This window comes from Ambystoma mexicanum, chromosome 6p (assembly GCF_040938575.1).
Source record: "Ambystoma mexicanum isolate Mex_15411 chromosome 6p, UKY_AmexF1_1, whole genome shotgun sequence".
Taxonomy (NCBI): Eukaryota; Metazoa; Chordata; class Amphibia; order Caudata; family Ambystomatidae; genus Ambystoma; species Ambystoma mexicanum.
This window is the reverse complement of record NC_090935.1, coordinates 822,716,752-822,730,778: the sequence shown is the minus strand read 5'-3', so window position 1 is coordinate 822,730,778 and position 14,027 is coordinate 822,716,752. Positions and strand designations below refer to the sequence as shown.

Sequence of the window (14,027 nt, the reverse complement as noted above, 5' to 3'; positions counted from 1 at the left end):
TTATGGAGTTTAGAGATAAGCCCCTTGGCATCCACAGGCTCCTGGAAAACCTGCTTGAGATGTGCCAAGACCCTTGTTGCTAATGACCCATTGACAGGTTAGAGAGCCCAGTGCCTTGCCTGCATGTATCGAAATCTGTCAGTTTCGTTAAGGCCTCCCTCCTCCTTACAGCCCATGAATGTGCAGAATTTCCCCTTGTAGATTAAATCCCCCCGCTTTCTCAGTCCTCTGTCCACCCACCTTAAGAAACCTTTGTCAGCCTTCCCAGGTGTGAAGTCGTTGTCATGAATGTATGGGGTAAACATGGAGGGGAAGGTAGTGGTGCCCTCCTCCCTTGCAACACTGTCCCAGACCTCGAAAGAGGCCTTTGTAAGAGGGTTCAGGTAGAGGCTGTGTACTCGGCCTCAGCGAGGCAACCAAGGTTGCGTCCACAGATGACACCCCGCTACGCCCTGTTCCATACCAACCCATATCTTCTCTGAATCCCTCTGCACCAAATCAATCAGTGGGCGGATTTGTGAGGCACTATAGTAGTCCCAGAGCTTGGAGAATGAGAGTCCCCCCTGTCTTTTGCTGCATAAATCATAGCCTTGCTAACCCTGTGAGAGCCCCCATTTTATAGAAAACCTAGCAGTATAGTGTCCCAGGTCCCCACCATCGTCCTGGCATTGAGAACAGGAATTGATTGGAAAAGGTATAGAAAGCGTGAAAGGATGTTCATTTTAATTATTGCCATTTTCCCCAACCATGACAGGCGCAGGGCCCCCCAGTGATCTAGGTCTTTTCTAAGTGTGCTCACCAGGGCTGTATAATTGATACCAAATAAGCCGCACATTTTGCTAGGTATGTTGACCCCTAAGTATTTGATACTTTCAGCTGCCCACGTGAAGGGGAACGTCTGTTGGAGGTCCTCCTTCAGTCGAAGGGGGATGTTTAGACTCAGAATCTCAGACTTGGCTTCATTTATTTTGAACCCAGAGACCCCCCTCCTATGTCTCCCAATTTCCTCTTGTACATGTCTTAGCGATTCTGAGGGATCCAAAAGGGTCAACATCATGTCTTCTGCAAAGATATTAATTTTATGTTGTGTGCCTCTGAACTTTATGCCCACAATGCAGACGTTGGTTCGCACCCACACCGCTAACGGCTCCATAGCGAGCGTGTATAGAAGCAGCGACAATGGGCATCCCGGTCTGGTGCCATGATTTTAAATTTAACTGGGAAGAGTGTGACATAAGTGATATTCAGATCGCATTGCTGCCAGTAGAGCCTTTAATCCCTCCTATCGCATTTTTAATTGGTTGACTATAATCCGGGAATATGATTACAGTGGAAGATTGATATTGTAGGTCTCCCTTGGCCCTTGCTGCCATCAGGATTAAATCTGTGTCCCTGGAATTGAACACACTGGCTATTATTGGGTGGGGAGGTGCACCAGGGATCAGATGTGGGCCAAGCAACCTGTGCACATGTACGATTTGAAAATGGTAAGGAAAAACGTGGGTTTCAGGACAAAAGGCAAGATTTATTCTAAAAACAATTCATACTGATCAGTTTGGGTGGTCTCAAGCAGGCCTACTATCCAGATATTGTTCTGCCTTGACTAGTTTTCCTGGTCCTCGCCATTAGCCTTTACCGCCTGGAATTCTTTCTTTAGGGCTGGCAGTTCCTCTACCAATCAATGTGTCGTGTCCTCAACCATAGATCCTCTATGCTTGACACCTTGCTCATTCTGCAATAGTGCTGTTTAATCTTGTTGTTGGGTATTTCCATTTTGGTGGACAGGGAGTTGGTTTTTTGACGAATGCTTGTGATGCTTTGTTGCAGTTGTAACATTATTTGCAATATGTTATTTGAAGGCTCAGTTAACTCAGTCTGGGTATCACCCACTGGACTATCCATGGTGAAAACAGACCTTTGTTTTTTCCCTGCATAAACCCCTAGTTTGTTTTTTTTCTTCGTTCCTGCTTTCCCGGTCATGGCGCAGTGGGTTTGTATATGAAAGCCTGATTTTAGCGAGCAGGAGTCACTAATGAAGGACTGACCTGCTGTTCCTGAGGGGCGCCACAACTGTTAACAGGATGTAATGGCTTAATTCTCTAAATATGGCTGCATGCAATTAACAGTCTTCAATCAACAGGTCAAGCAGCAATGAATACACACTTTTTGGGGGGGGAGTGGGTTTTTGTGTGGGGGCATTAGGCGAAACCCCAGTAGATAGAGTGGGAGCCCCATCCTAGTTGTGGCAAGGTGAGGGGGGTTTAGGCCGCCATCAACCACTGGGCTGCCGCCTTCTATTTATTGGGTTTTTACTGACCGTTTTGTGGGAGGTGGACTCCTCACCCCACCACTCCAACTCCATCTGTCAGTCCATTAGTATCGAATGAATGCCTCCTGCCAGGTTCCTCCCCTTTTAGAGATCGCCTGCTGGAGCAGCATCCCCTTGACATTAATGGTGGTAATCTTGCCTCCCCCTTGCTGCTGCACATCTTCTCCTTCTGCAACTTTCCTTGGAGGTTGGTTGGCTAGGTCGCTGGCATCCTGACTAGGCAGCAGCGCCAACGCCAACCCAACCTGTTCCTGCCATAGTGTACGTGTGGGGATGGGGCCAACCAGTTGAAGGCTACCCACCTTGAAAGTTCTCTGCCTCTCCGGAAAGGAGTGGCCGGAAGCCACTATACTCACTGACAGCAAGAGGGGTCGGGGGGGGGTTCAAGTTTGTCAGGTTTGTTCCACACTTTGGGCATCCCCTGAAGAACGGATAACAGAGTGACTCTCATCCTTCCAGTGGCCAGGTGCTGCTTCGCCGCCTCTGGCGCCAGACCCACTGGTGCTTCCCGGTCGTCGCTGCTCTCTTCCACCGGCAATAACCTTTCTCAATCAATCAAATAGTCTTTATTTCAGCCACAATAGATTCACAAATAACAATAATGCACATCCCTCTATACATATTCCAACCAATGATGAAATATACAAAGAGTTTTAAAATTCCTCTGCATATTAAAATGCTCAATCTGGTACAATTATGCAGTGCATAAATTCATAATTGGGTACAAACTATGGTCATCAGTGTCCTTATTCTAACAATAGTGGGGTACAGTTGTCAGCCTGACAATGTGCTCTACAATTTATCATAAATATTTGGAGCAAAGTGCCAGAGGCAAAATTCTGCATTCGGGGGGGGGGACGAGATTCATCTCATTACATCGGAAAGCTTTTTCTTGTGTGGCTCATGTCCACGTGACTTCCCATTGAATCATCAGGTTTAGTCCACTTCATTGTCCTTTCTGCTGAAGGCTGCTTTTACAGTATCTTCTACATTCGCATAGTGTCCCACCTCTGAACTTTGTGGTCTGCTGGGCTGCTTACTTCAGGATATTGTTCCCAGGAAGTGTGATCTGTTACAGGGCTCCTCGCTTAACCAGCCATCTAGTTTGCGGCTTGCAAGCACCCCCCCCCAGCCCATTTCTTTGTTAAATGCAGATGTAATAATATTAACAAGGGCCCTGGTGAATAGACTAACAATGTTACACCTAGGCTTGTACACATGGCTTGCTTTATTTAAGATAAGCAATGGCACAACTATGTTAACAAAACTCTTCTGTTTATACCTAAGAACAACAGGCAGTCTTGAGCCAAGACAGAGAAAACACTGTGTAGGGTTAACATGTGTTTTTGCGTAGATCTCTCCACCAATAGGGCTTTCTGAATATGTTTGTCAACCTGATTGATACGGTTTATGTATAGACTGGTGTTAACGAACCAGGATCCCTTAGGGAGGTTCGTGCTAGCCAAGGAGATCCGGTAGAGATGCCCAGTCTTCCCTGCTCTTCAACCCACCATTAGAGCCATTGCTGCAGACAACCAAAAGGGTGGACATGGTTGATCTCCTTTATGGGAGACAAGGAATCTCCTTCATGTGAGACAGATGCAATCTACTATCTTACGCTGATCGCATTCTCCTTCTGGTGAGGGATACAGACCTCTCTTGCATTGGTTCTAAATATAACTGAGAACCACATCAGGGTGCCTGGGTCTAAGCTAAATCTAAATAAGACGGATGCAATGCCCATCTCTGTAAACTGCGATAAGCTTCTAATAGCTGCTAGCGAGATCAGGTGTTGAGCGAATAAGGTAAAATACTGGGGGTGAGAATTCTGACTAAAACAGAGATGATGCCACATAATATAAAGATTGTTATGACTTATGTTCAGTGGGACTGCGAGAGGTGGGAATTATGTAATTTCGCCCAAAAGAGTAAGGTGAACATAGTTAAAACAAACGTCCTCCCTAATCTCCTTTACTTGTTTGATTGTGTCCCATATGATGCGTTGTAAAAGCTAAAATTCATACATGATATATGGGGAAAGTATTTGTAGGACCTAGATTAGCAGACAACATTTTCATGGGAGTTGCTGAGAAGAACTAGGGACAAAGGCTGTTTTGGTTTCCCAGATCTGGAGATTTCACAAGTGTGCATATGGGAAATGTTGGATAATGGTAGATGACCCTCAGACTTAAATGCGGCTGTTTTAGTTTGATAGAACCCTTCAACATCAAATGTCTGTGTTGGGTGGAGGGTGCAGAAGGTCGGGAAGTACTACAAGGCAATCGAGGAACTCCTGCGGTGCTTGTGGAAACTGCTGGGGTGCCTCGGTCAAAGCCAAGATGTATATATAAAACTGCTTTTTGGATTAACATTTTCACAAACAGTTAAATAAGGTCGAAAATCATGGACTGAATCTAGAATTATATCTGTGGATCAGATACCTTTGACTTCTTGAAACAAGCTGTCTGGGGTTGAAATAGTACAACCCTTAGTATCTCATATATGCCTAATTGTGACTGTGGGACAACGAGTAATGATACTGAAAGGAAGCCAGATTTTGGGCTTAATTCACAGAAGTGTTTTATAATGGTAAAACCCCATTGGAAAACCCTCAGTGAATCAGGGCCTCTGAGTCTAATGGAGAGAGCATGTACATCAGTTACAATAATATATAGGTTACTATCGTTACGCCAGGACTTGTCTCCGGAGTGGAGATGTGAGGTCAGAAAGCATGGGCAGCTCGCCCATAATGGGCGACTGGGCGTTGACCCACCCATTTGTTCAAAACCAAACTAAAAGCCTACCTCTTTGCCTCCGAGTTACCGTCTTAACCTAACTCTCAGATGCCTTCTAGCGAACGCTTTTCACTTGCCTCCAACCTGCCTCTGTCCCTCACTTTCTTTGCCTCCACTCTAGCACTTCATCCATCATGGTCACATCCTTAACACAGCTGGCCGTACCACCTACCTGCACTTAAAAATATCCAATGTTGATTGTCCTTAATCTAGTCCGAGGCCACCCATGTATTGACCTCTGTGACTGTTCCACTTACTCCCCCCCACAACCTGGTCAGAATGTCACTCAAACTCAACCCATTGTAAGAAGCTCACTGCTTCCCGTCAAATCCGATTTCATATCTATCTATATATCTTTCTTTTGTGATGAAAAGAGCATTTCTCCTTTCGGTATATAAATAAATATACATTTTGCATGAGCCACCAAGCCAGTCCAGCTGCAACAAGCAGATGAGGGACCGCTCCTGGGCTGGCTTAAAACTGTCAAAGTGAAACGTGGTTTTCCCTTGGACAGTTCATACCCCAGCACACATGTCCAATGTGCCATGTACGGCCAGGGACGTTTTGCTTCCCCAGCCTTGCATGTCCATTAGGGATGCAGGCTGGGGTAATGCAGCTCTGAATGTGCGAGGGGGCACTCCCACACTTTGCCGCAAATTCAGAACTGCTGGGCATACTCCAGGGGCCGTCCCAGCTCCTAAGTGGATGATTGGTTTGGGGATGGGGATGAATCTGAGCCGAGGCCCACACACCCTAGTGACCCCTTGCTGGTAAGCGGGCCTCTGATTTGGTGATACGGGTGGATGGGGTGCATTTTTTTACTGGGCATCAATGTTAAAGCATACTGGACAGTATGTTTGCTTTAACAATGATGCCCAGTAAAAAAAAAAAAAAATAGCCGAGGCATAAAGCATAACCAGGCTGGCTGCAGCAATGAAGTCTAGTCTAGCCACATCATAACACTTATCATGCTTACATGATGATTAATATTACAAGGCTAGACTGGACTTCATTGCTGCAGCCAGTCCGGTTACGGTTTGTGCCTCAGGCATGACATTATTTACTGGACATCTATGATAAAGCAACCATGATAAGTGTAATAGCGTGGCTAGACTGGCCTTTTGGTGCAGCCAGTCTAGCCATTTCTTACTATGGCTTGGCTTTGCCATTAAAAATGCCATGTTGCAATAAGAAAATGGTCCGACAGGTACTTACACATATCATGTTTGCTTTACCATAACTGCCTAGTAAAAATGTGTACTGGGCATTTATGATGAAGAACACATCATGTGTTATTCTGTGTCAGACAGGTTTTCCTTATTGTGGAATGGCATTTTCAATGGCAAAGCCAACAGTGCTGCTGCTCTTATGTGCTGGCACTGGTATATATTGGCAGGGCCAGATTGGACATGTTTTCCTATAATATCACTGATGGCATTATGCACAAAGCAAACAAGAGTATGTTCTTATATGGGAATACTGACATGTATAGGTTCAGCCAGCTTGAACATGTCTTTTATACTGGCTTATATTGTGGGGAAATGCGTTGGGGAATGGGCCTGTGCACTGTTGGTGCCTTGCATTTATTAAAACATTTTCAAGTATTATCCTACAAAACTGATTGTAACCTGTCTGGCTTTCTGCCCACTTTTTCACAGAAAGTGTGCTGTATAATGCACTATTTTGCCCCATTAGTCAAAACAAGTTCTGGTGGGGAGACCCCCACAAACCACCCTTAAGTGACAGACATGGGGCATTTGGCCTCTTATTAAAGATTTCAGTACAGGAATTAAGACTGTCAACAGAAACGTGATATGATTTGGGGCAGATTTCTGGCATGTTATGCTGAGCACTTCCTGGGATGCTCAGTCTTTCTTGCTACATAGCTTTTTCTTGTACTTATTTCTTCTATCTTCCCCTACCCATTCTTATCTCGTTAGCCTATTTTCCTCTTGCCTCCATCCCTCACTTCCCATGTCTCATCTAGTTAAATGTATGGCATTAAAGCACAGAAGCTACAGATGGACTAAGGCTCCAAGATATAGATATGTTGCATTTGTAGGATTGGTAATTAATTGTGTCTGAAATGCTTTCTCTGTTAATCACGCGTTTTCTTTTCTTTCGAAAACCAATGGTTTAAGTGAAAACAAATAGGCGACGTAGCCCCTTTTTAAGTTTTGCTATTAGTTTGTGCTTTAGCTCCTTCTATAAGCCAAAAGTATTGGCCTAGAAAACAGTTAGGTGGAGTTGGACTGTGAGGAGGGACACAGTTTTTTAGTGTTGTTTTGATTTTTACCCAAACATTACCCACCTTATGGCCATTTGGACCCAATTACCATCCAACACACAACCTCCTGGAATCTCTTTGAGGTAGCCCACAATATAAACTAACTTTGTGCTATCACCAGGCTGTCTTTATCATTTCTAAGCAGTCTTCTGAAGTTAATTGCTGAGTTGGAGCTGCAAATGGGTTCCTGGTGCAACAGAAATGTCTTAGCTAAGTGTGTTGTTGGCAACATAATTTTTTGGGCAATGTGCTTTTCGTCAGACCTGTTCATTGCAGTGAAGTCTTGTTAAAAGCAAGCATCGACAAAGCCAACAGTTTTCGCTTGTGTGTAAGTATTAGAAAGATATTTTCCAAGCACTGTCGTTATATGCCCACACCAGCTCATCATTATCCAGCTTTTACCATTGTATGTTCAGGTTCTATCATTAAGGCACTGCTGGGCAAATGCCTATCCCAAACCTACACAAAGTCTTATCTGTTGGATTTGACAATGCTTGCTGTGCTAAGAATAGTCCATGGCTGACCACTGAAACCATGACATTGCTACGCCAGTCCAGGACTACACGCCAGTCCTTTTATCAATGCAGTGATGTGAAGCCAGCCCTGACTTGGGGGCAATCCACCCCTACAGATCCATAGGAACAAAGACTATGAAGCTGGTTTTAAAAACAGCAGGTTTTCGGTAGGCACTATCACATCGTTGGTGCTGTCCAGATCAAAGTTAGCTGTCCCCAATGCAAACCGGTGAGGTAGTTTAGCCTTAGGTGATAAGAGTACTAACAAAAGTGGGGAGGTGGTTTAGAAATGTGAACTATGGGTCGGGTTCTGTGTATTCACCTGACATCTTGTCATGAGGTTGATCCAACACACTTCACCCTTTTCTCAATGGCTCTTCTCGTGCATGTACCACTGCAATACCTGTCAGTGCCCCCCTCTTGTGCTAGGCATCTCAGTGGGTAGGATTCTCCCCCAATGTAGACTAAATATGATCCCCAGCCAAAGCTGCTCTTCTGGGCATAAGCCCACCAGAGGCTCAGGATAGGATCTCTAGAGTGCAGAATTGTATTGTTAGATCTTGTGGTTTTACAGCTACGACCTCTATCTGGGGTAGGGCCCCCAGCAGGGGTCTTTCTTGCTCCATCTGTTCAAAATCTTACTGTTGTCAGGTTTTGGGTCCTGGACCCCAAAAGTCGAATTTCACTGGACTTTCGTAAAACCTTAACCTTCTTTCAGTGTGGCATACTTGGGGTAGGCACCTCTGGTTCTTCAGTTCTCCTACCATGTTGCCCATTTGGGCTTGCCATCTCAGATTCTTACTCTCCTTCTACTTCAACAGCAACTATCATGAACGCCGTCCTGGGATCCACCCAATCTATTCGTTTCTGCCTCCTTTTATATGTTGGCTAATTGCTCCAATGAGAATGGGGATTGATGAGCCTGTTTCAATTTTAGCCTTGTGCATGTCTCTGTTTCCTACTTAAGTTTAGCTGTTGGGATTTTTCTAATAACTTAGTTTGGTCTGTGCCCAGGGCCTCATGGCCCAAGGGTTCAAGTAGCCTGTCTGCAATCCTGTTATTAAGCATTTCAGTTATGGCGACCAACTGGCCCCATAATCAGGCTGTCAAAGCTGTAGGTGCGCTTGCTCGCTCTTAGCATATTTGTGTGGGGTAAGTATGCTTTGTTGATGTTCCTTCCCTCTCTGATGCTTGGTTTCTATTTGGGTTCCATTTCACTGTTCCACTTTGGGACTTGCACACCTGAAGTGAGCCCATCAGAGAATCCCGCTCCACTTTTGATCATAACCCACAGAGATGATCAAAACCCATGATTTAATTGCTTTAATGGCATACCCTTACAGTGGCTGATTTTCTTAGAGTTTCTTCCTCATAATGTTTTAACCCGTATTCCTGGGCAGTCCTTGGCTCATTCCCTTATTCTGCATGAGACACACTTTATTATGGGACATACTATAGACTGCTCTTTCAAGTGGTGATTGTATGGCTCATGATGTGTGTCCCAAGAGGAGACAGGGGCACCTCTGGAGAAACCCTTGTATACCACCTCCAGGTTTTTTTTCACATAGCTGGTAGCTTCCCCTATCCCAGTGTTCTGAGCTGGCGAGGTCAAATAAGCCAAACTGAGAGTTGAAGAATCACAGATGCCTAGCCAATTTGGTCACCCTTCAAGCGAGTTAGGTTGTAGGAAAGTCCCCCTCAATGGCCTTCCTAAAGATGACTGTCACAAATGATACGCAGAGCCTTTCAGATCTGTGTCTCCACAAGAGGTGTTCAAACAGTATGGGGAGGTAGCAGGCTTGATAGCATGCTTATATAAGGCATTCTACAAACGGGTCTGTAGGTGCTAGTAACATCGGTTTTATTCGAGTTCAAAAGTTCTAAATATATTGAACTTGCATAGATGCAATGCTGTGATCGTCATGTTAAACACTTTTGTGTAAAGGGTGCATTAGTTCACAGAGTTTTCAATGATTGTAGATATAACACGGATTGAGAACATTTGCAAGAGGCAAGAGATATTTTTGTAGAATGTAAAAAATGTGCTTGCCTAAAATGTGAACAATATTTGTTTTACATAAGTGCACTTGTACTTTTTAACTTACCGCCATATACTTTAACTTTCCGCCATCGTATGAAAATTGCAATTGCTATCAGAACAACAACAGGGATGATTAACAGTGTGGTGATGAGAACAAAGGAAACTCTGCTCTCAGTCTGTTCAACAGTCTTCTCTTTTTCTGGCAACTTTGCCACAACACCTGTTGATGGCTTTGGTTTATTTCTTACTCCAGTTCCAGTTTCAAAAATCTCAGTTTCTTAGGAAAAAAGGATAGACAGGTCTTGAGTAAGGGATGGAAAAGAGGTGCTTCAGAAAGACACTTGATATGAGAAAACTGAACATTAACAAACATTGCTTAAACGATTTTGCACATGCCATCTACACAAAGAAACCATTCTATATGCTTTGGTAATTATTTACACAATATATGCAATGGTGATATTTTAGACTACCCACTGACTATAATTTCCTAAGCCTTATTTAAAGTAACTCCAACTCCAAGGACAAATTAGTAACATACCTACATCCTTCAGTTTCTGACATAAATTGTTTGGAAAATTTCCAGATTCCCTAATCTCAACAACGCTGGTGTAAAAATCATTGCGCCTTATTACAAGGTTGGCAGTGCTGGAAAAAAATGGCGGTAATTTCGTTGCTGCAAATTTTCTCACATTGCCAAACAACATGTTTGGTGGTGGGGTGGCTGGATTTAACAGCAGCTCCGAGCTGCCGCTAATTCCAGCACCCCACCACCATAAAATGCTTGTATTAACAATGCTGGTAATACCAGCAATTCCCCTCTGGAGTTCGATGAAACTTAATTGAATGGGGAATTACCACCTAATTCCGGCATTCCGAGTGCCAGTAATGATATTACCGTTTGCCGTTATCTTGCCGGGTTTACCGGTGGAATACCGGCAAACATTTAATGAGGGCCATTTTATTTATTTGTATTTATTTAGTAGCAAGGATGTCATTTCAAACAGAAATGAAATACATGGGATGCATTACAGATGACTGGGGTATTCCAATGATAGCAATGTACCCTTAAAATAGATTAATCAATGGGTGAGAATAGACTGTTTCGTGAAGGGTTCATGTGACGGAAAAGGGACCAAGGACATAAGTACAATTTTGCAATTTACATATATACACATTAATGTGTTGCAGAACTGGGAAAGGGAGGCTTGTAGCAAATGAGAGGTGTAGGATGGAGCCAACAAGTGTATTTTATTTTTTAATAACCTTTATTAATGGTCTTGTAATTGTAACAATAGGAAGCATCTCAATTAGTGCATTGTTACGCATTGCAAATCCTGATAAAAATTAAATCACTGTGGGTCCTTATTATCATAGCCCATTACCAAACAATGCTACTGCCTGAACCCCTTCCCCTGCCAAGTGCTGTGTCCCACCCGCCCCTCCCAGTACTCGTACAGTGAAGGCTATGCCGCCACTGTATGAGAGGCCCGAGTAATCGATATCGGGGGTGGTGTGCTGCATTTGTTGTGTCAAGATTCTCGTTGCATCTTGATTTACGCCACCAAATGTAAGAGAATTGATGTGTTCTGTGAACTGTTGTCATGTGTCTTTGGCATGGCTTTGGTGTGGTAACATGGCTCTATGATATGTGTCATACGATTCACACTCAAATCAGCGAGGTTTTAATCTTCGGGGCCAGGAATCTAAGCAACGTTTTGGACAAGTCATGTCTTAAACAGTTTCATTAATGTTGGCTGAGCATTGCAGTGGGGAGGAGCAAATAGGAGGAGTGAAAATGAGAGGAAGCGCAAGGGTACGAAGAGCAGATCGAATGAGGGGAGATGAGTAACAAAGGTTCTGAAAGAGAGAGTAAAGTGAGATCCAATCAGAAAGGAAACGGAGCAAAAGGTGAAGAACATGGGAAGATCTAAAGGAGAGGAAGCAATTATGCATGCAGAGCCATCCAGCATGGTGTCCGTACAACGGGGTGGGAGAGGATCTGGGTAGGTTGTATAGTGTGCGTGTATAACAGTTGAGAGGTTTATTCAGGAAAGAGGAACAGTAGAGGGGAAGGCTGTAGAGTATGGTTGAGCAGTAATCTAGCTTACCGACCACCAGGGTAGTGATGACTTTCTGTCGACTGATGAGTGAGATGTAGAGGGATCTTCCTAATATTAAAAAGGTTCAACTTGGCTGCCGTGCCAGTGGTAATGATGCACTGGCAGATTTTCAGGCTGCTATCAAAGAGAACCCTAAGGTTATGAGAGATAGGTGGTTGGAGCCAGGAGGTTGGAATGGAAAGACATGAGAGATGGAAGAGTGGGGTTAACATTAGAGAAAGGACCAAAGATGCTTAAAGAAAATCAAACAGTAGCAAGACATCTGTTGTCAGATGGTGGTGATGCATTCTAAGGTAGCAGGGGTGAAGGAGGGAATGGAAAGATATGGGTATTGTCAGCAAAGAGGTTGTAGCGAAAGCTGAAGGATGATTTGAGTTTACCTAGGGAAGCTCTGTAGAGGTTGAAGACGAGTGCACCAGGGCAGAGCTTTGGGGGTCACTGCATAGAAAAGTGCTAGAGTGGAGATGCTGGAGTTTCAAGGGATGAGAAAGGAGTAGTTGGAGAGGTAAAGGCTACCCATTTAGGTATAGTGTATTTGAAGCCAAAAAAGGAGTGAGTTTGGGGAAGGAGTGATGGTAAACGGTGTCAAAGGCTGCATAGAGAAGAGATGAGCGATATGCAGTGGTTGGGAAACATGGGTCAGAGCAGTTTTGGTGGAGTGATTATTCAAAAATCCTGATTTAAGGTGGTTGCAAGGTAATCCACAATGTGGTGAGGGCCACTCTTGAGGATTTCGGTATGGTGCAGTGGGAGAAAGACAGGGCTATATAATGAGGGATTGTTGGGGTCTGCATTGGGTCTTTTGAGCTTGGGCATTATCATGGCTATTTTTAGCAGGCTCCGAAGATGTCTGGAAATAGAGAGATGTTGAAGTGGGAGAAGAGGTAAGGGGGGCAGGTGCAATCTCTGAGGGTTTGGTGTGTATAGGGTTCTTTTGGGAGCACAAGATGAGTTAACTAAGTGTATATACATTAAACACTTTGACCAAATCAATGTGTACTTGCTAAGAACATCATATAATTTTTATAATACATGTTTTAGTAGGTCCAGAAGTTGACTGTGATGAGGGTTACATTAGCAGTCTTAAGAATGGTACATTTCTCTGAAAAGAAATATAAATTACAGGATCTAATAAGGTTGGTCTGTTGCAAATTGTGATAAGTTAGGAAAAAATCCCTTGCTGCACAAAGTAAACTTGCGTACTGATCGTCCTTAGTCACATTCATGTGAGACATTTGTGAATGGCATAGCTACAGGACAAGATTCCTCATCACTCTTTGTATGCCAAAAATAAAAATGGAAAAAGGGAGAACGTCATGCAGGGCCACAAGCTCTGCCGCTTCCACATGCTACTAACTTCCTGCACCTCTGGCTTCTCCGTCCATACTTAAGGACACAGACAGGAAGATGGAGAATGGCCAGGTCTGTCTGGACAAAGGGAGCCAATTTAATATGCACAGTTAGCCAAATATATTTTTAGGCAGGGTTGACAATAATTTATATCTGATTGATTACGAACATGCAAAATATTGCTCACAAAACATATCAGCAGTAACTCCCATGGCCGTGTGGGATGAATCAGGTGCATTCAGGAGCCTTGTAAAACAGACCTGTGTTCTATTTGCAGGAGTTGGTTAACCCTACACCTAGAAGTTGTTCGAAATAATGCTAAGTGTTACACTTTATGTGATTGCCGCAACTTTGGGGAGAGTTTGGCCCTGCCTCTGGAATTAATCATCCTCACTCACTTACATTGCACTACAGTAGGAGGCTTGTCACGCCCAGAATACTTTGCTTTCTCAGATGCTTAATGGGATTTGGCACCTCACACATTGTTTATCTATCATATACTAGCTTGTCATGCTTTTTTCTGCTCAGTTGGCGTTACTTTCAAATCCAACATTCCAGTTGCATTCTTGTATTAAATAATTGATTAA

General features: G+C 43.9%; 1 protein-coding gene across 4 annotated transcripts in view; it reads right to left on the bottom strand.

Annotated features, from left to right (window-relative positions):
• The window catches only part of PAM (peptidylglycine alpha-amidating monooxygenase), a 1,287,650-nt gene that overhangs the window by 80,173 nt on the left and 1,193,450 nt on the right, over positions 1 to 14,027 (bottom strand). For all 4 annotated transcript variants that reach the window (XM_069625460.1, XM_069625461.1, XM_069625463.1 and 1 more), the window contains one exon: positions 10,032 to 10,244. In XM_069625460.1, the coding sequence (XP_069481561.1) occupies positions 10,032 to 10,244 (213 nt within the window). The remainder of the gene's footprint in view (positions 1 to 10,031; positions 10,245 to 14,027) is intronic.